This window comes from Mustela nivalis (assembly GCF_964662115.1).
Source record: "Mustela nivalis genome assembly, chromosome: 7".
NCBI classification, from domain to species: domain Eukaryota; kingdom Metazoa; phylum Chordata; class Mammalia; order Carnivora; family Mustelidae; genus Mustela; species Mustela nivalis.
In genome coordinates this window covers 56,729,220-56,753,640 of record NC_139026.1, presented here as the reverse complement: position 1 = coordinate 56,753,640, position 24,421 = coordinate 56,729,220, and the positions used below count along the sequence as shown (strand labels likewise).

Sequence of the window (24,421 nt, the reverse complement as noted above, 5' to 3'; positions counted from 1 at the left end):
TTAGCTTTGTGGTCACTGCTCCTCCGTCCAGGACTGACGTACTGGGCCTCCCAGATCAGTCAGAACTGCAACAATGGCAGCTACGAGATCAGCGTCCTGATGATGAACAACTCAGCCTTCCCAGAGTCCTTGGATAACTTGAGACAAGCGGTGGATGAGGGAGTGGAAATAGTGAAACAGCGTCTGCTTACTGCTGGTAAGAACATGGTCAAAGAGTCCATCTCCTTCCTGTTACCACCTCTGGGGTCAAATGGTTCCTTAGCCAAGACCTTCCATTTGCCTGATCACCCACTCTCCTCTAAGGCTGGCCCCACAACCCCTTTCTGTTTCAAGGCAGTAGGCTCTCAGAGAGAAGGATTTAGGTCCTACCGCATTGTGCTCCATCATAATCCACCCTGCTCTTGGAATGGCCCCAACCCAGGGAATTGCATATGTTCACAGCAGTGAACTGCCCCAGACAAAACTCGATTGAGGGCTCAGTTTCAGGAGGGCATTGTGTTCCTTTCTGAAGCTGCTCAGAGGCGGTATTTGGTCTGGACCTGAGACTTTACAGGCTTACAGTCAAGAAGATGAATTAAGAGAGTTAAATTCGTACAGACGTGGACTCTTTTTCTGGGGTTTTTAATCCATCTGTTCACTCTTACATCTCTGTTGGCTGTTATTATAAGACACAATCAAATTTGTAACCAAATTCAGTGTTGCAGTTCTTTATTGTATCTAGTAGTTATTAAAATAAACTTTATAACATCAGATAAAATACATAAAGGGAAAAAATCATGCCTGATAATTTTCAGCCACCTGGATATTTCATTTCCAGTGTCTGTTAATATATGCCTCTTAGTTTCTTGTTTTTAAGAACATGGTTAGGATCACTATGGTATAGAAAAAACCTTCTATCCTTCTGATTTTATGTCACATTATTCCGCAAGTGACTTTCCTAAAACTGTGTAATCTTCATGTGAATCTTCATCACATCATGTGAGTGGATATAGAATATTCCTTGGAGTCAAACCTTCTAATTATTCCCTATTGTATGATTTCCTTTTGTTTTTAAATTTTCATGATTATTTTAAAATACTATAATAAACACACACACACACACACACACATAGATCTATGTATACTTTTTTTCTATTCTTGAGACTTGATTGCCAAAAGTATAATTACTGAGTCAATGACTAGAGCATACATCTTAATGTTTATTTGTAGTTCTAAAGAGGGTATGTCTTCATTTCCTCCATTTAAAATTCTGTGGTAATCAGCTCTTTTTTAGTGCCCAAGCTGCATGGTTTCATTATCTTGTGGTAATGCCATGTGGCTAGCACAATGTATATGTTATATGTTATTTGGTACCTCTGCCAATGACTTTACATAGTGTCTGGAAGGTATTTAAGCCCTCGTGCTATACATCGCTGTTCCTAGACTGGACGTGTGTGTTCTGAGAAGTTATCATAAGTAAGATTTGAATAACCACTAAAAATGCAATAAAATGCTATGGTAATAAAAGCAAGAGGCATCATACATCACATATGTTTGATAACTTTTTGCTGTGCAATATACATTTCTTTGACTTGCCTGAGACCAATTCTGGTGTAGATAGATGGATCTGATCTAGAGCTGTAATGAAACTATAAGGTCATTTAATTAAAGCCCCTTATTTACCAAGACTGGCATCATGGAAGGAGTATTTGATCTGAAATCTGAGAACATGGATTGGAGTCACTGTCCTAGAGTTTTCTTGCTTTGTGACCCTGGACGAGCAATTTCCCTTAGTCTCTCTGAGCCTTGGTTTCCTTCTTTATTGAGTACCTGTCATGTTTTAGGTAAGATATATAATCTCTTTAGTCATCACAGTTCTGTAAGATTGGCATTATTGGCACAGTTTCACAGTGGAGGCTTACTAACTTTGCTGAAGTCATACAGGTTGCCTATTGGAAATGAGATTCCAACCCGTATCTGTCTGGTTCTAAAGAACATATCGTATTGCCACCCTAAGATCGTTAGCCATCATGAACTAACTTTCCATTAAAATAAGGCAGTGGAACACTGTGGTTAGAAGCAGAGATTTGGAATCGGATTTTGATTCATATTCCAGCTTTTTAACCAACTGTTTATCACCAGTTACCTGGAGCAAATTAAGTTTTCTGAACCTCAATCCCCTTATTGTTTGAAATCACAATAAACGGTAGTTGGCTATGGTATGAATTAATTGAGGAAATTCGTATAAAGTACCTAATAAACAGACTGAAACATACTAAGAACTCAGAGAGTAGCAGTTGTTTCATCGTTGTCACTGTTGTTTTGGTTGAGGACATTAATGTTATGTTATGGCTGTTGTGTTGTTGCTGCTGTTACTTGAACAAGTTACCAGGGTATAAAATATACAGTGTAGTGTAGTGTTAAGATCTGATCTCTGGCCTCATAACTTGTCTGGACTCATATAACCTGAATTTGAATTCCTGATCTATCTATCACTAGTAATTATAAACGCTTTATTGGGTTGTTTATTCTAAGTTCCACTCATCTCCTTTACCAAATAGAATTAGGCATGGTGAGGTGGTTGAATAAATTAAACAAGTGGAGAATTTGGGGGGGGATAAACAATGATGCCCAGATTTTTGCACATGGTGATGCCTTTTGTTAGATGGGTGTTCATGCATAGGAAACTCCAGAAGTGCAGGTTGTGATGGAAAGATAGATTCATGTTCTAAACACACTGAGCATTACTATCTGGGGGAAATTCCAAGTCACTACACTTAAAGAGCTAAATTGCAGAAAATTAAGAATCCAAATGTGGGTGATGTCCAAATAGAAGAAAAAAATATTTTTTTCCTAGTACTTAGGAAACTCCTGTAGGTTTTGAAGAATAGATAGGATTTGGTGGAAAACATGGAAAAAAGAGGTTCCTTCAACTTAAGGACATCAGCTCCTCAAGGATGTGTGTTCCATGACTAAGCACACCTTGTTCATACCTGCCAAATGGTCTCATGCACTGAGGGGTCCCTTTCCTAGACTCCAGCACCTATATTCAGTTTCACTATGGTCCAATCCCATCCTCAAAGCCCTAGATAAGGAGACAGGGTTCTCTGTATTCTATAGCATTCCACTCATCTTCCCAGGATGGAGGTATCCTGGTGGGGTGGAGGTGCAGGCAGGATAAAGATGAGGAACAGCACTTGGGGGAACTGTTTATTTTAAGTTAAGATTTGATTTGAAGTCATTACATTGTCTGAAAATTTTTCAGTGTTTTCTTGAGAAATCAGTTGGGATTTGGGAAGATAAAAGAGAAGGGATCTTCATCTTCCCCTACCCAATTAAAAAAGAAAAGCAGAAACAGTTCACATAACCAGAAAATTTTTGAGAGACAGTAGCATGCAACATATGTTCTACAGAAATGGCTCTCAAATTTTTTGGTCTCAAGACCTCGTTATACTCTTCAAAATAATTGCAGGCTCTGTAGAGTTCTGTATATATAGTTACATTTACTGACATTTACTATATTGGAAATTAAGACTGAGAAATGGTTTAAATATTTGCTTATTAATTAATTTAAAATAATTACAAACACCTTAACTGCTCACATTAAAATTTACTAAAGAAAACCTCTATTTCTCAAGCCAAAAAATAAAAATAGGTAGGAAAAATTGTATCAATTTACATTTGTGTACATCTTTAATGTCAGGCTTCATAGAAAATGGCTGGGTTCTCATATCTGCTTCTGCATTTAATCTGTTGTGATAATACAGTTAATATAATGTAGGCTTTCAAAACTCTACTATATGCTCATGAGAGAAGAGTGGAAAAAACAAAGATGTCTTAATTTACTTAGGCTAGCTTTGACCTTCTAGCCCTCCTGAAAGACTCTCAAGGTACCTCTGGGTTCTGTGGCCCACACATTGTGAACTACCAGTCCACAATATGTCTAATTCTAGAATCAGACAGTCCTAGGTTCAAAACCCCAGCTGTGTAACCCTAAGCAAGTCAGTCTACCTCTCTAGACCTTCATTTTCTCATTTTTAAATTAGGGATTTTAACTAACTTCCTAGGATTTAAGGGAGGCTTAAGGATTGAAATAATGCATGCAAAAATCCAGAGCCCAATGCTAGGCATATAGTAACAGAGATCGCCCCATTCTGTTCTATCTATAAATGGATAAGGAACTGGGGATCACTTGCCTGAGGTCACACTCAATAGATGATGGCACCCCTTCTTCTAGATCCTGTGCAGGATTTATATTTGTCTGCCACGGGCTGCCTGGACCACTGGATTTTGAAGTGGGTCATCTTCAGTGCCCCTCCTGGTGACAGGAGGGAACAGAGCCCTCATGGGGGAAGAGGAGGAAGAGTTAGCTTAGACATTAACAGCTGTGGGTGTGGCCATCTTCCCAAGCCCTGTTTATGTTGTGTGACTCTGTGCTGGCCTCCACTCCACCCCCTGACTCCTCCCGCTGCTTTCTAATAAGCCCATCTCCTGGTCCCAACATGCACTCTCTTTTTCTCCTGGGCCCCCCACAGCCTAACTTGTACTATCCCCCCCCCAGCTTCATATACTCTATAGTCTCCCTATTGCCGTGAGAATTAAAGAACAAAAAGGGTATAAAGTGTTCTGTCTTATGGCTGGCACAGGGTCACATTCAGGTGTTAATCGCTCTTCTATCCATCGCTAGCCCCACCTCTTCTTTTTATTCTCTCTGACTGGTCTTCTTGCATGGACCTCTTCTATTTGACTAGACCTACTGCCAACTCTTATTTAGATCTCTTACTGAACAAAGTATCAGGACACGTGTTCTTGAATCAACCCTCCTTACCCCAAAAAGGCAAGAGGTAAAATGCTCCCTAGTTGACAGACACATCTCTGAGGCAGCTAAAGAGTGTGAAGACTATTTCATTCTCAGTCTTGAAAACACTGTTATTTGGACGTTCAGAAGAACAACAGCCTTTTCTGTTGTTGATGTGTTTTTACTCTTGTAGAGGTATCAAAATTATTATGTTTGACAGTTATGGTTTTAATCCCATTTTATGTATGGAAGGCACCCAGTTAGAGAAGTTCAGATGGCTTATGCAAGAACACACAGAAAGTCACGCATCCTTCAACCAGCAGTGTGACGAGCAACTGAGATTTCCAGACTTCCTGTGCAAATGCTTGGCCACATGAAGGATGCCACTGCTTAGGAATCACACATCTGTCCTGAATATTTTTTTTATTGGGAGGAAATGAAATGGAAGAGACAGACCTTGATCATATGGTTGTGTTGTCTTTTTATTCCCTTCCAAGACAGAATTTCTAGCAATCTAACAATGAGGGATATCACCATCAGTGCTCTTGCCCTTACCTGAAGATGACCCATTATCTGAAGACCCTAGACCCTGATGGACACATTTCACTTTAGCTTTGGGGGCTGACCACAGAGACACCAGTGTGCACATTGGCAGCAAACAGAATCAGCACTTTGGGAACATGAAAGAACAAGTATCAGACTGTCTGTATCTTTGCTGTCCTAAAACTCTGCAGATGTGTAGAAGAAACTTGCTGGGACTACTAGCATGAAAAGAAGAGAGCCATGAACAGAATGAAAATGTCATAAAACCAGATTGTGGGATGATTGCACAAATATACACACTTAATAAAAATTCACATCGAACTGTACACTTTAAATGGGTGATTTTTATGGAGGGTAAATTATACCTCAATAGGGCTGTTGAGAGAGACAGAAATGAGACAGAGGAAAGAAGTGACAGGAAGTAATATAAAATATATTCTTATATATAATATTCTTGGGCCTGAAGAGGAATATCCATTTTTTCCCAGGATCAACTGGTAAAAAAGTAAACCTCATGGCTACAAACTATGGAAAAATAACACATTTTCTCTTTTCCCTCATTTCTGGAAACAGGCATAAATGTGACTGTGAATGCTACATTCATCTATTCGGATAGTGTGATTTATAAGTCAAATGACTGCCGGAGTAGCACCTGTGAAGGCCTTGACCTACTCAGGGAAATTTCTGTAAGTAAACACTTTTGTAGGTAGAGCTCATGCCTCTCTGCACACAAGTCACAGTGTCCATGAGCACTTGTCCATGAGCCTTTTGTATGTCACCTCTAGTCGCATAGCTGAGTGTTTTGGAGAGAGGGTAATTTGACTTCAGCCCCATATGTTTCCCAAGGGATGAGGGCCTTCTGGGAGTCCAGGAAAGTAGGGAGAACTTTCTATGTTCTATTTGTGCACTTCCAGTATTAAGGAGGGGAATTCTTTTGTTTTAAGTTGTCTTCAAAACATTTAAAAATTTTAAATGTTGACATTAACTGGTTTTCTTGTGTATCCCTCAGGAAGTGCCTGAGGTATTTCAAAGTCTTACACCAGAGATCTCTGTTTCAAGTTGTCACCCTACATGGGGCCACAGGTTAATGGCTTCAGGGCTGAATCTGAAACCTGAATTTTAAAGTAGTAACAGTAACAGTAATGTTAAAGGGTAGAAATAGAAAGGGAGGGGTGCCTGGGTGACTCAGTGGGTTAAATCTCTGCCTTCGGGGGCGCCTGGGTGGCTCAGTGGGTTAAGCTGCTGCCTTCGGCTCAGGTCATGATCTCAGGTTCCTGGGATCGAGTCCCGCATCGGGCTCTTTGCTCAGCAGGGAGCCTGCTTCCTTCTCTCTCTCTCTGCCTGCCTCTCAGTGTACTTGTAATTTCTCTCTGTCAAATAAATAAATAAAATCTTTAAAAAAAAAAAAAAAAATCTCTGCCTTCGGCTTGGGTCACGATCTCAGGGTCCTGGGATCGAGCCCCGCATCCAGCTCTCTGCTCGGCAGGAAGCCTGCTTCCCTCTCTCTCTCTGCCTTCCTCTCTGCTTACTTGTGATCTCTCTCTGTCAAATGAATGAATAAATAAATAAATAAAATCTTTAAAAAAAAAAAAAATGAAAGAAAGAAAGGGAGGGCTTCTTGCCTAATTCCTCCTCCCAGCTCCCAATCCCAGCCAGGGCTTTCTGGAATGAAAGAATACTCCAAGCTCTTGAAAGGCAATTAGGTATGCAAGCAGCCTTTTTACCACAGAAACCCAAGACAAGGCTCTCCTGGAAGCAGAATTCTAGGCATAGAACCACACAGAAGTTTAATCAGTAGCATGACCCTGACCAGACAGGTCGGCTCCTGTCAGGAAGAGACACTGACGACAGCAGTCCTTCCCAGTCTTGAGAGGGCCGGGAATGAGGAGGGGGAGTTTCACAGACTCCACGTTATGATGCACGAGTTGTGTCCTCCATCCCTCTATCTCTATGGACAGAGGTGTATCCTGGTTTCCTAAGGCCAGGGATGGCATGTTCCTAATCGTGGTCCTTTTGAGAAATAGTTCGAGACGCCGTCTGTAATCACCCGGCTGGTCACATTGCACTTCGTTCTCTTTAGCCCTGTTTTGTAGCTCTCCTTAAAACTGCAACCTGCCCTCTTCCCCCAAAGCACCTGCAAGACTAGTCTGCCCACAATCCGGCCCACAGACTGCTCAAGTTATAGTCAGTCCTTCTCCCCCACTCTGCGTTCTCCTTGTGACGAAGAATCCAAGTTCACCTCCAACAGAATCTCCTTCGTTCCGCCCACAGCATCGTCGCTTCCTCAGACTTCTCTACCCCTTAGCGCCCCTTGCCCACCTCAAGGCACCGTGCGTTGCTCCTTTCTTGACAGGCTCACTTTAAAATTTTCTGGGGCCTTTTTCCCTTACTGTTTCTTTCCTACCCATTTATTCATTGTTTTCATTTTATTTTTAATTTTTTAAAAGCTTCTATTTATTTTTTTGAGAGAGAGAGAGGGAGAGTGAGAGAAGGTAGCAGGGAGCAGGGGAGGGAGAAGCAGACTCCCCACTGAGCAGGGAGCCCGATGCTGGACTTGATCCCAGGACCCCCAGGATCATGACCTGAGCTTAAGACAGGCGCTTAACCAACTGTGCCACCCAGGCGCCCCCATTGTTTTCATTTTAGAGATTCATTTTTCTTTTTTCTTTCTTTTTTTTTTTCCACTACAGAAAAACAAACGAATGGGCTGTGTCCTCATGGGGCCCTCATGTACATACTCTACCTTCCAGATGTAGTAAGTAATTTGGTTGGTTGTTGCTTTAATGCCACTGTGAGTCGAAGTCAGGCCATGATACCAATTTAAGTAATTTATCAAATAGCAGCTGGTCAAGGCAGTGCCATGAGGGGTATTGGGGCCCTCGCGTTTTGCTACTTCTCTGTAGCAAAATACTTATCCAGGTAACTTGACCTTTGCTTACCGTGGAGTGAATGACCATAGCTGTTCAGGTCCAGTTACTAACATCTGAGCCTGAGAGGCAACAGGGGACAGGTAAAATATTAGAGTCCTCAGGAGACAGAGAAGACAATGAACTTGGATAATCTGAGGAGTTTAATAAAGGGGCATCTTTGCTAAGGTGTGAGCACAGTGTATGGAAACACACAGGAAAAGTGCTGTACCCGGAGCATTAGCAGGGGGTCTGTTCTCCTCTTTAGGCCAGAGGAATAAGTGAAGTAGCAAGGTACTGACTTCACAGCACAGAGGATTATATACTTAATATATGAAGGCACCTTGCCCAGCGCCCTTATCAGTTTAGGGGGAAGAAGCTGCCAATATATTAATACCACGATGAAAATATTTCTCTGCCTTTGGGAAAATCACCCTCATCCTTTCCTTTCATTTCACTCAGTGTAATTCTCATCAGCACAGAACATTTTGTTCTTCCCCAAATCAAAATCCCTCTCCCATGCCTTTCTTTTATCTGTTCAGTCTTCCCCTGAATCAAGGATCTCCTTTGTCTACACGGAGAAAATTACGCTTCCCTTGCAATAGATTCTGGAAAAAGTAAAATTAAGTTTCTGAAATTTCTGTCGTGAAGTCTGCTTCTGACACGTCCTCTCAGCTGGACAAACACACTCGGGTGTTCAGACCCACCACGTGCCACAGAAACACCACAGAAGCCCTTTCTCAGCTCATCTTCTTCTTTTTTTTTTTTTTTAAGATTTTATTTATTTATCAGAGAAAGAGGGCAAGAGAGCAAGCACAGGCAGACAGAATGGCAGGCAGAGGCAGAGGGAGAAGCAGGCTCCCTCCCGAGCAAGGAGCCCAATGCAGGACTCGATCTCAGGACGTTGGGATCATGACCTGAGCTGAAGGCAGCTGCCTAACCAACTGAGCCACCCAGGTGTCCCGTCTCAGCTCATCTTCTAAACCGAAATACAGGCAAATTCAGGCTCTTAGTCTTCCTTGCATTCATTCCCAATTGTTGTCTTATCCAACCACTTACGGGTATGCCGTGAATGCGCTCGGAAGGAAAGGAGGAGCAGGAAAATTGATTCACTATTTGTGAGGGCCTCCCTTATACAAAGAAGCATTTCGGTTTTGCCGGTGTAGAGAGCATTAAGTAAAACACAGCCCCTGCCCAGTGAAATAGAGAAGGGGACAAGAGCCCAGGGAACCAATACAAGGCAGAGTACAGCACACTCCACCAAAGAAACACAGGCTGCTCTGGGGTGGAAAGAAGGAAAGAGCCTCCGCTGGTTGGAAGAATGAAGCTCAAGAGAACAAAAAGGACTTCATGCAGGGGATGGTGTATGAGTTGAGTGTTGAAGAACAGGTGAAATATTAATGGGTAGAAATGAACGGTTAAGCATCCCATGCAGGCAGAGGGAGAAGTAGGTATAAGAGCAAAGAAGCAAGAGAAGTATAGAAATTTCGTGAAAGTCTGTATTAACTGGAGTGCAAGAGATGAGCAGAGGAATAATAAGAAATATGAAGTAGAGAAAACCGGAAACATGAAGTAGGGCTGTATTTGGGAGGTTATGAGTTCCAGGTGAGGGGGGTATATTTAATTAGATTTGCATCAGAAACAATTAAGATTGTGCAGGGAAGTGCCATAAGCGGCAGCTCAACTTTGGGATGAATAGGGGCCCACAGTGCACAGGAAAGACCAGAGCCCTCAGGAGACACAGATGGGAAAGTTATGAGGGGAGGAAGAGGGCAGAACTAGCATGAAAGCAGTTGACATGGAAAGAAAAGGATGGTCTTTAAAGATATTTAAGGGTAGAATCAATAGCATTTGACAACTGGATATTGGAATGAGGGATGGAAGGCAGACAAAAAACACTAAAAGATATAGGGAAATAAAGATAAAAAGCAGTTTTGAGAAATAAAAATAAAAGGTCTTTTTGACTGTGAACATGGGGAGTCTGAGATGCAAGCAGGACACCAAGTGAAACCCTTCAGTGCAAGGCCCAAGATGGAAAAGGGGATATTGCTTTGCTTCCTTTATCAAGTGTGCATTGAGGGCCTACATAGGACCCCAAAGGACTGGAGATATGGAAGTGAACAAGCTAGCCATGATCTCCGCCTTCATGGAGCTTACAGTCTAGTGGAAGAGATAGATATTAAACACATACCCACTTCAGGTATCAGTGAAACGTTCTCATGGGTAAAGAGATATTTAATCCAGAACCCAATGGGTGAGTAAGAACCACAAGAAGATCCATGTATTAAACAGGGAAGGGAAATTGTGAAGTCATCAGGTGATGTGTTTCTCAAAGTAGTCCGAAGAAGAGCCAGATGTGAGGCAATGCATAGAGGGAGAAATATGGAGGACAATTTTTGGGTTTTAGAATATCTGTGGTGGTTGTGATGGCCATGCTCTGGTTCCTTAGCCCTGCTCTTCAAAGGCATATGTCCCAGCCTAGATGTTATGACAACTCGTTTCAGAATAAATTGAAGTAACCACGCCACCCTGTATACATGAAAATACCCAGAGTTTCTTAAAACACAATACATTGCTTGATAAATATTGTTTTAAAATCTACCTGTGTGGGAGGGACACCTCTTTAAGGGAGAAAGCTGCTTGAAGACCCTATTTTATTCTTACCATTTATTACCAATCACAGGCTGAAACAGGTTAAAGAAGAACCGTATTTGTGCTGCTTATGTTAATCCTGACATTCTTTTTTACCTCTTGGCATAGCCTTGACACAGATTTGACCTATCCCATGATTTCAGCTGGGAGTTTTGGCTTGTCATGTGACTATAAAGAGACTTTAACCAGGCTGATGTCTCCAGCTAGGAAGCTGTTGTACTTCTTGGTTAACTTTTGGAAGGCCAATCATTTGCCATTCAAAGATTTTTCCTGGAACACTGCATATGTTTTCAAGAATGGCACCGAGACCGAGGACTGCTTCTGGTAAGCAAGACCTTTAATATGCTTCTGGCCCTTGCTGTGGAGAGAAGCCACAGAATCCTGGCTGGTTATTATCAGATGCTCCTTCCATCTATAAAAGCACAGGGAATGGACACTAGCCCACTTTCTTACACACATGAAAGCAAAGGGGTCAAAGGAAACTATAAATGTAACTAGCATGTATGATATTTGCAACACTGCTTTTCTAAGTATGTTCGTTCACATTACGTTTGTGGACTCCCTACAGTAAATCCTCTAGAGAAAAGAGAATAAGTATTATGACCTCCATTTTGCACATAAGGACCATGAAAACCAGATACAATACCAGATACAATACCAGAGAGGCATTATAGTCCAAGATACAATACCAGAGAATATGCATCTGCCAATACTTACCACTGGTTAGAAATAGTTTTTGCATAGTTTCTCAGAGGACCGAGTGGGGCAGAAGGAGAACGGGACATTGGGCACCATGGCTAAAATAAAATTACTAGATTCACACAGCTCTAGCAGAGGTGGCAGAGAGAATCTTGTGGTTGGATTACCATAGCACCACCAGGCTGCTGCTTAGCTCCGCACTCTTTCCACCCAAGAATGCAAAAGACTAAGGGTACCACTGTGAACATACATCTAGGGAATGGCAAGAACCAACCCTAAGGCCTTGTCCTAGAAACTTTGGGGTGAACTTAGAACCCAGGAAAGTCCATTTCCCTGGGAGGATAAAAGATTTCTATCAACTCTGAATTTTCATACTATAGACTCAATGGGTTTCAACTTGTCTGTGATAATGGGGTTTATAGAGCAGAGCCGCCTTCCTCCTGCACATAGCAGGAAACCATTATAAGGGACCTGCCAAATATCTACCATTTGTATAGATACATGAAGATTCCCTAAAACTTCTCCTATACTTTTACTAAACTACATGTCCGCAATCCAGACCATTGATACCATATTGTATATCATCTGTTGTGTTGATAGTGAATGAATTTTAGATGAACAAGTTCCAGGAGAGATCTGTAAGCCATGAGCAAACAACATTTGAGGCCATGAAGAAACTAAGCTGGTTTCTTAGAGTTTGTCTTTTATCTGCGTAGGTACCTCAATGCTCTGGAGGCTGGAGTGTCCTATTTTTCTCAGGAACTCAGCTTCAAGGAAATTCTGAGGGGAAATGACCAGTTTCAGGATATCTTAACGAACCAGAACCGGAAAAGCAATGGTAAGGAGACATGGAAATAATTTTTTGCCAACTTCTTCCTCACAACTACTGAAGTTTTTTGAGTGGTTTTGACAGATTTACCACTGTAGATAATAATGCTGCCGTCATTACCTCCATATATTTTGTTCACTTGAGGAGATCTCGAGTTGCCTGCAACTCCACCATACTGTTCCTCCTGTTGATTAAAACCTTATCCTATGAGAGAAAGGAGGAAGGTAATTAAATATAATGTGAAAGTAATAATGAAAGCCTAGCCTTTATAAGCCAAAATGACATCGTGACCCACCATCAATAAACTGCTTTTTACGTTGACCTCAGTGCCATCTGTTATTGGATTTGTGACTAATCCTCACATATTCTGAACCCTGGTCCCATGATGACCAAGAGGAGATGTTTATTGATATCTGGCCTCAATTAAAATTACAAGGTTAGCAGATCATCTCACTTTCCTCTGTCCCTGTACTTATGGGCCCAGGGATCTCCCAGTTACAGGTCAAATGTGGGATAAAATCATCCTTACTTTGTTTCACTTTCCAAGAATTATCTTTACAAATAAGAATATATCAGGAGCAAAGGAATCAATTGCGGACCTTTCCTACAAGGGAAGGTGCTTGCTTGGCAAGCACTGGGAATTCCTAGTATGACTCCAATCATTATCTGCTGTCATTATTAAGCTTTTGCCATATTGAGAATCTTCCATGTACAACAACAGTAGCAACAACAAAAAAGAAAATTCCATGTACAAAACATTGCCAAGATGTGGGGGGAAAAGAAGCATAAATGCCCCTTAAAAGAAGTATTCATGTCCCTAAGGTGTTTACAATTCAACTAGACAATATAGTATATAAAAAGATCCAGTGGGTACATGGGTGGCTCAGTTGGTTAAACCACAGCCTTCAGCTCAGGTCATGATCCCAGAGTCCCAGGATCAACTCCCTCATCCAGCTCCCAGCTCTGTGGGGAGTCTGCTTCTCCCTCTGACCTTCTCCCCTCTCATGCTCTCTCTCACTCTCTCTCTCTCTCAAATAAATAAATAAAATCTTTTTAAAATTAAAAAAAAAATAAAAAGATCCAGATAAGTGTCCCCCAATTCCTCTTTCTCATAGTCACACATTGGGGAAATCTGTGGCAAAGAGTGGTAAAACTCACTCTCTCTCTCAGATAAATAAATAAATAAAATTTTAAAAATAAATAAATAAAATAAAAAGTTCCAGTGAAGTGTCCCCCAACTCCTCTTTCACGCATTCAGGAAATCTGGTGGCAAAGAGTGGTAAAGCTCACAGAATCAGATTGGACTCTAACACTGAATCCCTAAGACTGAGTTAAGAAGCTATAAACAGGGGTGCCTGGGTGGCTCAGTCAATTAAGCATCTGCCTTCGGCTCAGGTCATGATCCCAGAGTGCTGGGATTGAGCCCCATGTCGGGCTTCCTGCTCAGTTGGAAGCCTGCTTCTCCCTCTCCATCTCCCCCTGCTTGTGTCCCCTCTCTCACTGTCTCTCTCTCTCTCTCTCTCTGTCAAATAAATAAATAAATAAAATCTTTAAAAAAGAAGAAAAAGAAGCAGTAGCAGCAGCAGCAACAGCTATAAACAAAGCCCAAAGAAAGTTGCTTAGGAGCCCTACGTAAGTTCTCTCATTCACTCAACTTTATCTTTTTCACAGTTGCTGAGGTGCACTTCACTTATCAATGAAATAGTTTTTATAACTAGTCCAACCTGGTAAAATGGAATAAACACTGAACCAGATTCATAAACTTGACAATTAGAGCTCTGCCATCGACTCATTTTTAACCCTCTGACATCTTGGCTTCCAGTCTCCTTAAATCGATAAAATTAAGGGAATGGACCAGAGGATTCTCTTTAAGATCCTTTACAGCTCTACTCTGACTCTACACCTGTAAACAAAACAAAACAAAAATCGGAAGACAGTAATTGAAGAATTGATATTAATCTTAAAACATAAATGTAGCATGGACATACTGGGTTCAGATTCAGGTAACTGGTTCCCACCTATTTGTATATAGACCGTTGTGTATTTCCCTCTCTGTCTTTTTCTCTCTCCTCCAGTGATTGTTATGTGTGGTTCACCAGACATCATTGGCAACCTCAAGGGGGACCGGGCAGTGGCTGAAGACATTGTCATTATTCTAGTGGATCTATTCAAGTAGGTACAATATGGGAAAGAACTCTTCTCTTTTCAGAAAGACTCCCAGGATTTCCAGAAGATGCATTCTCTTTTCTCTTGTTTCTCACAGACTCTCATGGGGTTCAGTATGATAATATTTTAATCAGTGTTTTATTCTTTCAACACGCCGTCATTTTGATTTAATTAACTGTAGCCTTAGCAGGCATCTATACCTTTGACATCACTATCATGTCTAAAACAGAAGTGTAATGACCCATTAAACCCACATGTCCATTCATCTACACAGACCCTGGTCTCCAGCCTGATTGTAAGGTATTTTTCCAGGCAGTGATAAATCAACTAATAACCCAGTAGCATTATTTTTGAGAATGTGGACCATATCTCTGCCTTCTATTGCTAATTTAGACCTTTGATCCTAGATGATTTTTTTTTTTGCCACCTTTGGTAAGAAGAAAGTTCTAGTTAAATGAGTTTGCTGTTGGGGCACCTGGGTGGCTCAATTGGTTAAGCGTCTGCCTTCGGTTCAGGTCATGATCCTGGGGTTCTGGGATCGAGCCCCACATCAGTCTCCCTGCTCAGCGTGGAGCCTGCTTCTTCTTCTCCCTCTGCCTGCCACTTTGTCTACTTGTATACTCTCTCTCTATCTCTCTGTCAAATAAAGAAATAAAATCTTCAAAAAAAAATGAATTTGCTTTTTCGCCCTCTGTGGTACAGCCACAGTGGTGATTTTATCCTCTGTAATTCTCTGGAACTAAGGAGAGAAAGTTCTGGAGAATACAAACCCCTTCCTTTTTTCGTTTGTTCATTCCTTTCTTCATTTTTTCTCTTTCTTTCATTTTTCTTTTACTTATATTTCAATTTTTATTTTTTAAATTTGAGTATAATTAACAGTGTTATATTTTACCACTCATCTTCTAATATGGTTGGAAAGCCCACAAACCATGCCAAGATAGTTAGTGTCTGAGTCAGAGTAAGTTTATAGAAGGTGTCTCTGGTGCACCTGTGCCCCTTGCCCCATTAATTAGATCGTATGACCTCACTTATCTGACCACATCATTAATCATTACCTGTCTGTACTCAGACTGGACACTGTTACTGCACTGATATCTCCCATATTTGCCTAGTCATCTCCCGCACACTGTATGTACTTGTCTCAGTACATACAGAGGAATGAAGCATAGGAACTGCAGGTCTATTTGATTACTAGTTTTCATGAAGATAATCTAATCAATCAACTGTAGCTGCAAAATACAGGAAAGAGGGCAAAGTTATTGATATTTCATTCCTACAGTCACAATGACAGCTTCTTTCAGTAGTTGCTTTGCCCTCTGGAAGGAGTCCTTGGTGTAGCCAGGTTGGTGTAATCTTACCTTTAGCAAATCCTCAACCAGCTGACAAAGTGTTGGCATCCGTTTGTCACTGTTCTCGAAGGACACCTGGCTATGTTTGGGGAAGATTCATTTGAAAGTTGACATTAACTGGGTTTCAAATTCTAATTCTCACACTTCAGTTCATTTGACTCTTTATTTTTTTTTCTGGACAGTTGATTAATTTATTTCTTGGGTTTCCCAAAATCACACCTCAGTTAAACAATTTTTTTTTAAAACTGTCTATCTGGAGTTCATTTGACTCTTGGGTATTATTTAGAATCTTGAGATTAAAACTTCTCTTGTAAAATGAGAATAAAGAGGCCCACTTCATAGGAGGGCTTTTAGGATTAGATGTGATAATATGAGCAAAATACTCAACCTCGTCCCCAGAGCATAGATGTGTTCACCTATTGTTTGCATAGTAAATGATGGTTATCCTATTACAGAAGTTCAAACATGTCAGATTCTTGCATATTAAAACACTCAAATGATTTGAAAGTTTAGAATTACAGCACAATCTTAGACCGTATTGACAGTCCATGGTGGGCCAACTATTGCCTGGGATTGGGGATACACAACCAATACTCTAACGTCAAAGAGCTTACAGCATTAGAGAAAATGTTTAGTCTTTTCATGCTCATGTTTCACCATAAATTTAATTCATAAAATTTCTCTGTATCCTGTCCCAGTATATCTAAAGTATTATGAGCACATAAAAGAAAGTTTCCACATATAAACTAAAAGTCAGTAAGCCTTGAAAGCAAGCACTAGCTCACATGTCCAGAGCCCAAAAAACCTCCCTCAAAGAAGTCTCTGTGTTCTGATCTTCCTTCCCACTTGTGGGTGTGAAGCAAGCACAGCCCTCTGACCCAGCCTAGCACATCATACATCAGTAACCCTTTCTGGGGAGGTAGACAGTTGTCCAGGATACCAGAAAAAAAAAATGTTTTCAACTATTTCAAGGCTGATGCTATAGTTTGTGGGAGTTGTAGAAACTCTGTATGATTTTTGGAGGAACCTAGTTTTCATGAGGAACTTGTTTTTTATTACAGTAACCATTACTTCACGGAAAATGTCACAGCCCCTGACTATATGAAGAATGTCCTTGTCCTGACATTGCCTCCTGGGAATTTCACCTCCATTAGCTCTTTCTCCAGGGGTTTATCACAGGTAGGTTTCATGAGTACTACTCTTTTCTTTGTCAAGGGTAAGATATTATTCTCCTATGTAAGACCCAAATTCTAAAGTAGCAATTTTTTTTTTTTTTTTTTTTTTTTTTTTACTCCCATTCACTCAACAAATTTTAACTGAGATCAACTATGTGCAAGATTACTGATATTAAAGCTTTTACCTTAGGTCACTGTGCTGGGCTCTGGACCAACACAACAATTATAACAATTGTTACATCAGAATGGAAGTGACACTGTGGGAAGACAGGAAGAAATCCTGCTAATTGAAGGAGGGTAGAAACTAAACAGTGTTTTTAAAAAAAAAAAAAAAAAATGACGTTCTTTACACCCTAAAGCAACTTTCTGCTGTCAGGAATGTCAAAGTTATACCTTTAGAGGTAGGTACTCCTAGGTTGAGACATTGTCCCCTATTATAATTAAGCTGACCATTGTGTGAATTTGTCCAGCAGAGTCTAGCATCTCATCTGGTGTAGCATTTATCCTAGAAAAAAGAACCTCTAACTGGACTTTAAATCCTGGCCACCTTATTATAATGCAGGAGCCCCTGACCCTAATACCGACTTGGGCCTTGTCAGTCACTGCACCTTCATCAGATATATTCTGCCCTCAGTGTCAGTTGAGAGCAGGTTTGGACTGGGAAGAGAAAGGAAGAGAAAAAGATACTGAGGACCATCAACAACCTTGAGATGGCAAGCCACAGGCCAGGCCCAAAGAGCTATAGGGGAAGTTGGGTAACATGGGGAGTCTCACAGTTTTTTCCTGGACTAGCAGTTCTAAACCCTCTGTTTTACAGCCCTGCCAAAATTAGGAGCTGAAACCACCTCTGGGGTTGGATCTTAACTGGATTCTTTTGGTTTCATGAAAAGATGATTTCAGCAAAAGACATTGAAACCAATGAGAGACGTTTTCTTTTTTTTCTTTTTATATTTCTAACAAATATACTTCTGAGTGTAATAGTCCAATATCACTTGCCCAGCTGCTAGGCTCTGGCAAAAGTGTGATTCTTCACAGGTGAGCAGTCTAAAATGCCCAAGCTGACAGAATTCACTTGGTCTCAGGGGCATAAGACTTTTAATCTCCAGCCCAACTCTATGATAACCACCATGCAACTGTTGAGAACTGTCTTCAAAGCAAATTCAATGATATTATCCAGTCAACTCCCTTCCTGCCCCATTCAGGGTGCTGAAGGGCAAAAGTTGTTTTTACTGTTGTTCTCTTTTACTTTATGTGAGAACATTATTACACTATGAGCAAATATTTCTTCTATATAAAATCTCACAAGAATTATGACAGTGCTTCATGCTGTTCTTCCTCATTAAAATGAAAGATTTCAGGATCATGGGAAGAAAATACCATTTCTTTTAGTTACTTCCCTAAAGACAGTGTTCCAGTTTTATTGATTGCCAAGGAAAGGCAGAATTTTGACACAGGGCTAATAAAAGAGCCCTGGCTCAAGGACATAGTTTCCAAAAGACTTCTTTAATGTCATCCCTACCATTCTCCTAATATCCCTTTACCTTTCCAGTTACTCTACTGACCCCAAGAATGTTTTACTCCAGGCTCAAGACCAGAATCTCTTTTTGGGAACTCATTTTAAGATTTTTCTTTCCCATTCAGGCAAAAAATAACTTTGCTCTTGCCTACTTGAATGGAATCTTGCTATTTGGACACGTGCTGAAGACATATCTTGAAAATGGAGAAGCTATTACCACCCCCAAATTTGCTCAGGCTTTCAGGAACCTCACTTTTGAAGGTACTGGTTTCCTAAGAGCAGACAACAACAGCAACAAAACTTAACACTTTCTGCAGAAAGCTGAAGAAATTCAGGCTTTATGGATGGACTTTGGGAAGCAAAGAGGAGGTTTGGTCATAGATAGATTGACAGCTAAATCTTTGAGTTTACTCGGACACAAACACCATTGCAAACATTTGGGGGTTGCTGTTATTGATATCTGGACCCCAGTTTATGCTTCAGGATCTCAGAACCTTTCAGTACTAAAGAAAGAGCATATGGCCTGGACTTTGTACTTATGAACAAACTCATCACAAGTCATCTTGGACAGTGATGTCCTGACTGTGCTTGGAGACTAGCAAGAAGATAAATCTCTGCAGTTTGATTTTGGTCCTTCCATATCTCTTTTCTATCCTTTAGGGATCTGGGACCCTGTATTACCCTCAAACTACCAAAACCTCTCATAACAATATTACCCCAAAGTTCCCAACATGTGTTCCTGAGTTTGAAGTTTGCTTACTGTAATTTTAGGGGCGCCTGGGTGGCTCAGTGGGTTAAGCCTCTGCCTTCAGCTCAAGTCATGGTCTCAGGGTCCTGGGATCGAGCCCCACATCGGGCTCTCTGCTAAGCAGGGAGCCTGCTTCCCTTCCTCTCTCCCTCTTTCTCTGCTTGCCTCTCTGCCTACTTGTGATCTCTGTCTGTCAAATAAATAAATAAAATCTTGGGGAAAAAAAAGACTCAACCTGTAATTTTAATTTGCCTTTCCCTAATTACTATTGAATAGTGATATCAAGCACCTGTTCATGTGCTTATAGGCCATTTGTGTATGTTCTTTAGAAAATCTCTCTTCAAGACTTTGCCCCCTTTTGACTTGTTGACTTGTTTGGCTTTTGTCTGGGTATGAATAGCTAATCAGATATATGATTTGCAAATATTTTCTTCTATTTTGTGAGTTGCCTTTTTACCCTGTTGATAATGTCTTCATGCACAAAGTTTTTACATCTTCACAAAGTCCAATTTGGCTATTTTTTCATTGGTTGCTTGTGCCTTTAGTATCATATTCAAGAAATCAGTGCCAAATCCAGTGTCAAAAAGCTTTTGTTCTGTGTTTTCTTCTAAGAGTTTTATACTTGTAGGTTTACAATTAGGTCATGGATGCATTTTGAGCTATATGGATATCCAATTTTTCCAGCACCATTTGTTAAAGATTCTCTTTTCTCCCAGTGAATGGTCTTGTCACTCTTAGCGAAAATCACCTGGCCGTATATATAAGGGTTGATTTCTGGACATCGTATTCTATTACATTTGTATACACATCTGACTTTATGCTAGTACCATACTGTTTTGATTACTGTAGTTTTGTAGCAAGTCCTGAAATTAAGAAGTGAGTCCTTCAGCTTTGTTCTTCTTTTTCAAGATTATCTTGACTGTTTAGGGTCTTTTGAGATTCCATATGAATTTTAAGATGGCTTTTCGTAAAGAAAAGAAAAAAATCATTATTTGACAGGGATTGTATTAAATCTGTAGACTACTTTGGATAATACAGATTTCTTAATGATATTGTCTTCCAACAATATGGAGCAAAATGGAAACATGGAGGTTTCCATTTATTTTTATCTTCTCCAATTGTCTGCAGAAATACTTTGTAGGTTTTTTTTGTGTGTGTACAAAGTCTAGTTGGTTTGATATTAGCATATGAATATATTACTGTTTCTGTCACTCTTTATTATTATTTGCATAGAATATCCTTTTCCATCCTTTCTCTTTCATCCTATTTGTGATTTTGAATCAAAAATGCATCTCTTTTTTTTTTTTTTAAAGATTTTATTTATTTATCAGAGAGAGGGAGAGAGAGCGAGCACAGGCAGACAGAATGGCAGGCAGAGGCAGAGGGAGAAGCAGGCTCCCCGCTGAGCAAGGAGCCTGATGTGGGACTCGATCCCAGGACGCTGGGATCATGACCTGAGCTGAAGGCAGCTGCTTAACCAAATGAGCCACCCAGGTGTCCCTAAAATGCATCTCTTATAGATATTATATAGAATTATTTTTTTAAGATATTGCCTAGTCTCTATCCTTGATTGGAGAATTTAATCTATTTTATATTTAAAGTAATTACTGATAGTGGAGATTTACTTTTATCATTTTGCTCTTTGTTGTCTGTTGTCTTAGAGCTTTTTATCTCTGATTTTCTGCATTATTGTCTTCATTTGTATATAGTTGATTTATTTTGTAGTGGAATGTTTGAATTCCTGTCTTACTGTGTTGTTTATACTCTTCAACCATTTTCTTTGTAGTTCCTGTGGGTATTATAGTTAACACCCTAAGGTTATTACATTGTAATTTGACTTTATACCAGTTTAACTTCAATAATATCCAAAACCTCTACTCCTTTAATACTTCCATACCCACCTCCTTCTGATGTTGACGCAAATTGATGCAAAATTACATCTTTATATGTGTGTGTCCAAAAATATAAACTCATGATGTTTTAAACACTAGTCTCTTAAATTATATCAAAAAAGTAGAGTTATAAACCAAAGTTACAATAGTGGTAGTTTTTAAAAACATATTCATCTCTTAAATCATATAGAAAGCAAAAAGTGGAATTAAAGACTATTGTTGTATTAATGCTAGATGTTATAACAGCCCCTGTATCTGCCTTTACTGAGATCTTTATTTCCTTGTTTGGCTTCAAGTTATTGTCCAGTGTTCTTTCACTTCTATAGGACAACCTTTAACATTTCTCCCAGGGCAGGTTCTGGTGGTTACAAACTCAGCTTTTGCTTATCTCAGAATGTCTTACTTTCCCCCTCATTTTTGACAGATTCATTTGATAAAGAATGCTTGGATGAAAGTGTTTGTTTTATCAAATTTGAGAATTTTTGGCCACTATTTCTTGAGATATTCTATTTACTCCTTTCTCCCTTTCTTCTTCTTCTTCTTCTTCTTCTTCTTCTTCTTCTTTCTTCTTTCTTCTTTCTTCTTCTTTCTTTTTCTTTTTTTCTTCTTCTTCTTCGACTTCCACAGTGCATATGGTGTGTTCACTTTTTTTTCTCTTCCTCAGATTTGATAATTTCCATTGTCCTATCTTTAAGTTCACTGAGTCTTTCTTCTACATGCTCAGATCTGCCTTTGAATCTCCCTAGTGAGTTTTTCATTTCAGCTATTGTATTTTTTCAGTTCTAGAATTTCCTCTGGGTTTCCTTTTTAGGTTTTCCTTCTCTTTGTTAATATTTCCCTTTTGTTCATACATCATTTTCCTGACTTTATGTACATCCTCTTTTAGTTCTTTGAGCATCTTTAAGACAGTTTTAAAGCCTTTGTCCATTAGATCCACCGTCAGGTCTTTTTCAGGGATAGTTTGTTCCTTTTTCTTTTGATTGGGCAACACTTTCGTGTTTCTTTGTCTGCCTTGTGATACTTTTGTTGAAATCTAGATATTTGAATTCTAATAATTTGATTCTAATAATCCTAGAAATCACATGGTAAATGAAGAATTTTTACTGGTTCAGTAAATATTCTTAGCAAAAACTTTTCACTAATAAGTAGATTTACTTGGCTGATTATATTTTCATCCTAACTGCAATGCAAAAATGTTCTCTTCTAACTAAATACTAAATAGCATGTCTCTTAAAAATATCATCAGAGATCTCAGGACCAAGAGCCAATGAATGTTCCTTCTGATTAGCTCACTAACATAGTTTTTCAGTAAAATAGAGTAGTCTGAACCTATTTTATACACTGTGTAAGGATCTAACTCATTTTTCAGTGAAAAAGTCAAAAAATAACTCCAGCTTTTTCTGACTTTGCCCTAGGGCATGCAGGTCCTGTGACTTTGGATGACTGTGGGGATATTGACAACACTATGGTGCTTCTGTATACTTCTGTGGAAACCAACAAAGTATGTCTAACTTCTTTTCAGGAAATTAGGGTGAAGGGACTAGATGAAGAAGGATAACTACAAGGCGAGTTATAGCAAAGGAATCAGAGAAGTTGTGTTTAAAATCTGCAAGTTATTTATTTCAGTCACAATTATGACCTACTTAGGAATCAGAGAAGTTGTGTTTAAAATCTGCAAGTTATTTATTTCAGTCACAATTATGACCTACTTAGGACTGTATCCTTTAAACATTTTGACCCATACCTTATTTAGAATGTCTACACTCTATTGGCTATATAAAATACCCACCCAGAATACATTGGTATAAAGACCAAACTATTGATGGAATACCAAAGAGAGGATGACTGTGCTCTCCTAAGAATTGTTTATTCATTTCCACAGATAAAAATTTCAAAGAAACATTCTCTATTCTCTCCATCTGAACTCATAAAAATCATTAATTCTGCATTTTTCTGACACATATAAACAGTCCTATGATGTAATGCTCTTATTCACATTATCTCTTTTCTCCTCACCTACATATAGGTTCTTTAAAGAAAGGGAATGGGTCTTACTTCTGTATGCCTCCAGTGCTTGGCTTTTTATATGCCATATAGTTGATGACTAATCAGCTTTTAATTTAAAAATAAAACACCTGTCTTTATGTCACCCAAAGTTGTGCCCATCACAAAGTATGAAAGCCCCTGTTCTGCCAACCAAATGGTCAGTAGAAAGTTTTTTTTAAGACATCATGTCCTGACATAACTAGGAATCTAAGAGAAAAAAATTATTCATTTTTTCATGTGATTTTCTGATGTCATCATTATCACATCTTTAAGTCATATATTTAGTGCATATATTGACCCACTTTATTTTTTTTTAAGATTTTATTTATTTATTTGACAGACAGAGATACAGTAGGCAGAGAGGCAGGCAGAGAGAGAGGGGAAGCAGGCTCCCTGCTGAGCAGAGAGCCCGATGTAGGGCTTGATCCCAGGACCCTGAGATCATGACCTGAGCCGAAGGCAGTGGCTTAACCCACTGAGCCACCCAGGTGCCCTGGCCCACTTTCTTAAAAAATATCTGTAATGGAAAGCTAGAGGGAAGATGTCTAGATTGAGAAAGTTAAACCAGAAATTTGGGGGCAACATTTTAGAAAAGTACTCCGTAGTTTTCAGTTACTATAAAAACCTTGAATTTAATGCTCTATTTCACATATACTTCATGGGAATACCTTAAAATAAAGTCTCATCAATGCTCCTGTTATTATAGTAACTATGAAGAGAACTATGCTCTTCTTTGAGTTATTTATGTCTGGGATGATGCTCTTGGAGAGAAGCAAATGCATGTAGAAAGATCCCACATCAGCCTCATAACTGCTCTTCAGTATGAAAAATGTTCTGTGCACTCATTCTGTCTGAAGGAAAATCTAGCTGAATTTTTCAATGAAGGCAAATGTAGTTGAAGTTTTTGATAATTTAATGCCATCAACTGCTGTATTATATGTATATATAGGGAAACCAGGTATTCATTCTCAAAACACAGGTATATAAATAAGTTATTCTGTATCCAGAGGAAGTCTCAATAGAGATCAATGTACTGCCCTCTAACATTAGGATATTTACTTCACTTATTATATGCAATTACAGATCATGCTCACAAGTTAAAAGTGTATTTCTAAAGATGGAA

General features: G+C 39.6%; 1 protein-coding gene across 14 annotated transcripts in view; it reads left to right on the top strand.

Annotated features, from left to right (window-relative positions):
* GUCY2C (guanylate cyclase 2C) overlaps nucleotides 1–24,421 on the top strand; it is a 124,013-nt gene that overhangs the window by 53,918 nt on the left and 45,674 nt on the right. For 12 of the 14 annotated variants that reach the window (XM_082742349.1, XM_082742342.1, XM_082742341.1 and 9 more), the window contains 9 exons: nucleotides 32–196; nucleotides 5,894–6,006; nucleotides 8,011–8,075; nucleotides 10,987–11,202; nucleotides 12,294–12,415; nucleotides 14,482–14,578; nucleotides 16,983–17,100; nucleotides 18,738–18,873; nucleotides 22,668–22,753. In XM_082742349.1, coding sequence (XP_082598475.1) covers nucleotides 32–196; nucleotides 5,894–6,006; nucleotides 8,011–8,075; nucleotides 10,987–11,202; nucleotides 12,294–12,415; nucleotides 14,482–14,578; nucleotides 16,983–17,100; nucleotides 18,738–18,873; nucleotides 22,668–22,753 — 1,118 coding nt within the window. The remainder of the gene's footprint in view (nucleotides 1–31; nucleotides 197–5,893; nucleotides 6,007–8,010; nucleotides 8,076–10,986; nucleotides 11,203–12,293; nucleotides 12,416–14,481; nucleotides 14,579–16,982; nucleotides 17,101–18,737; nucleotides 18,874–22,667; nucleotides 22,754–24,421) is intronic. The other 2 variants (XM_082742345.1, XM_082742344.1) reach the window with 1 other exon arrangement.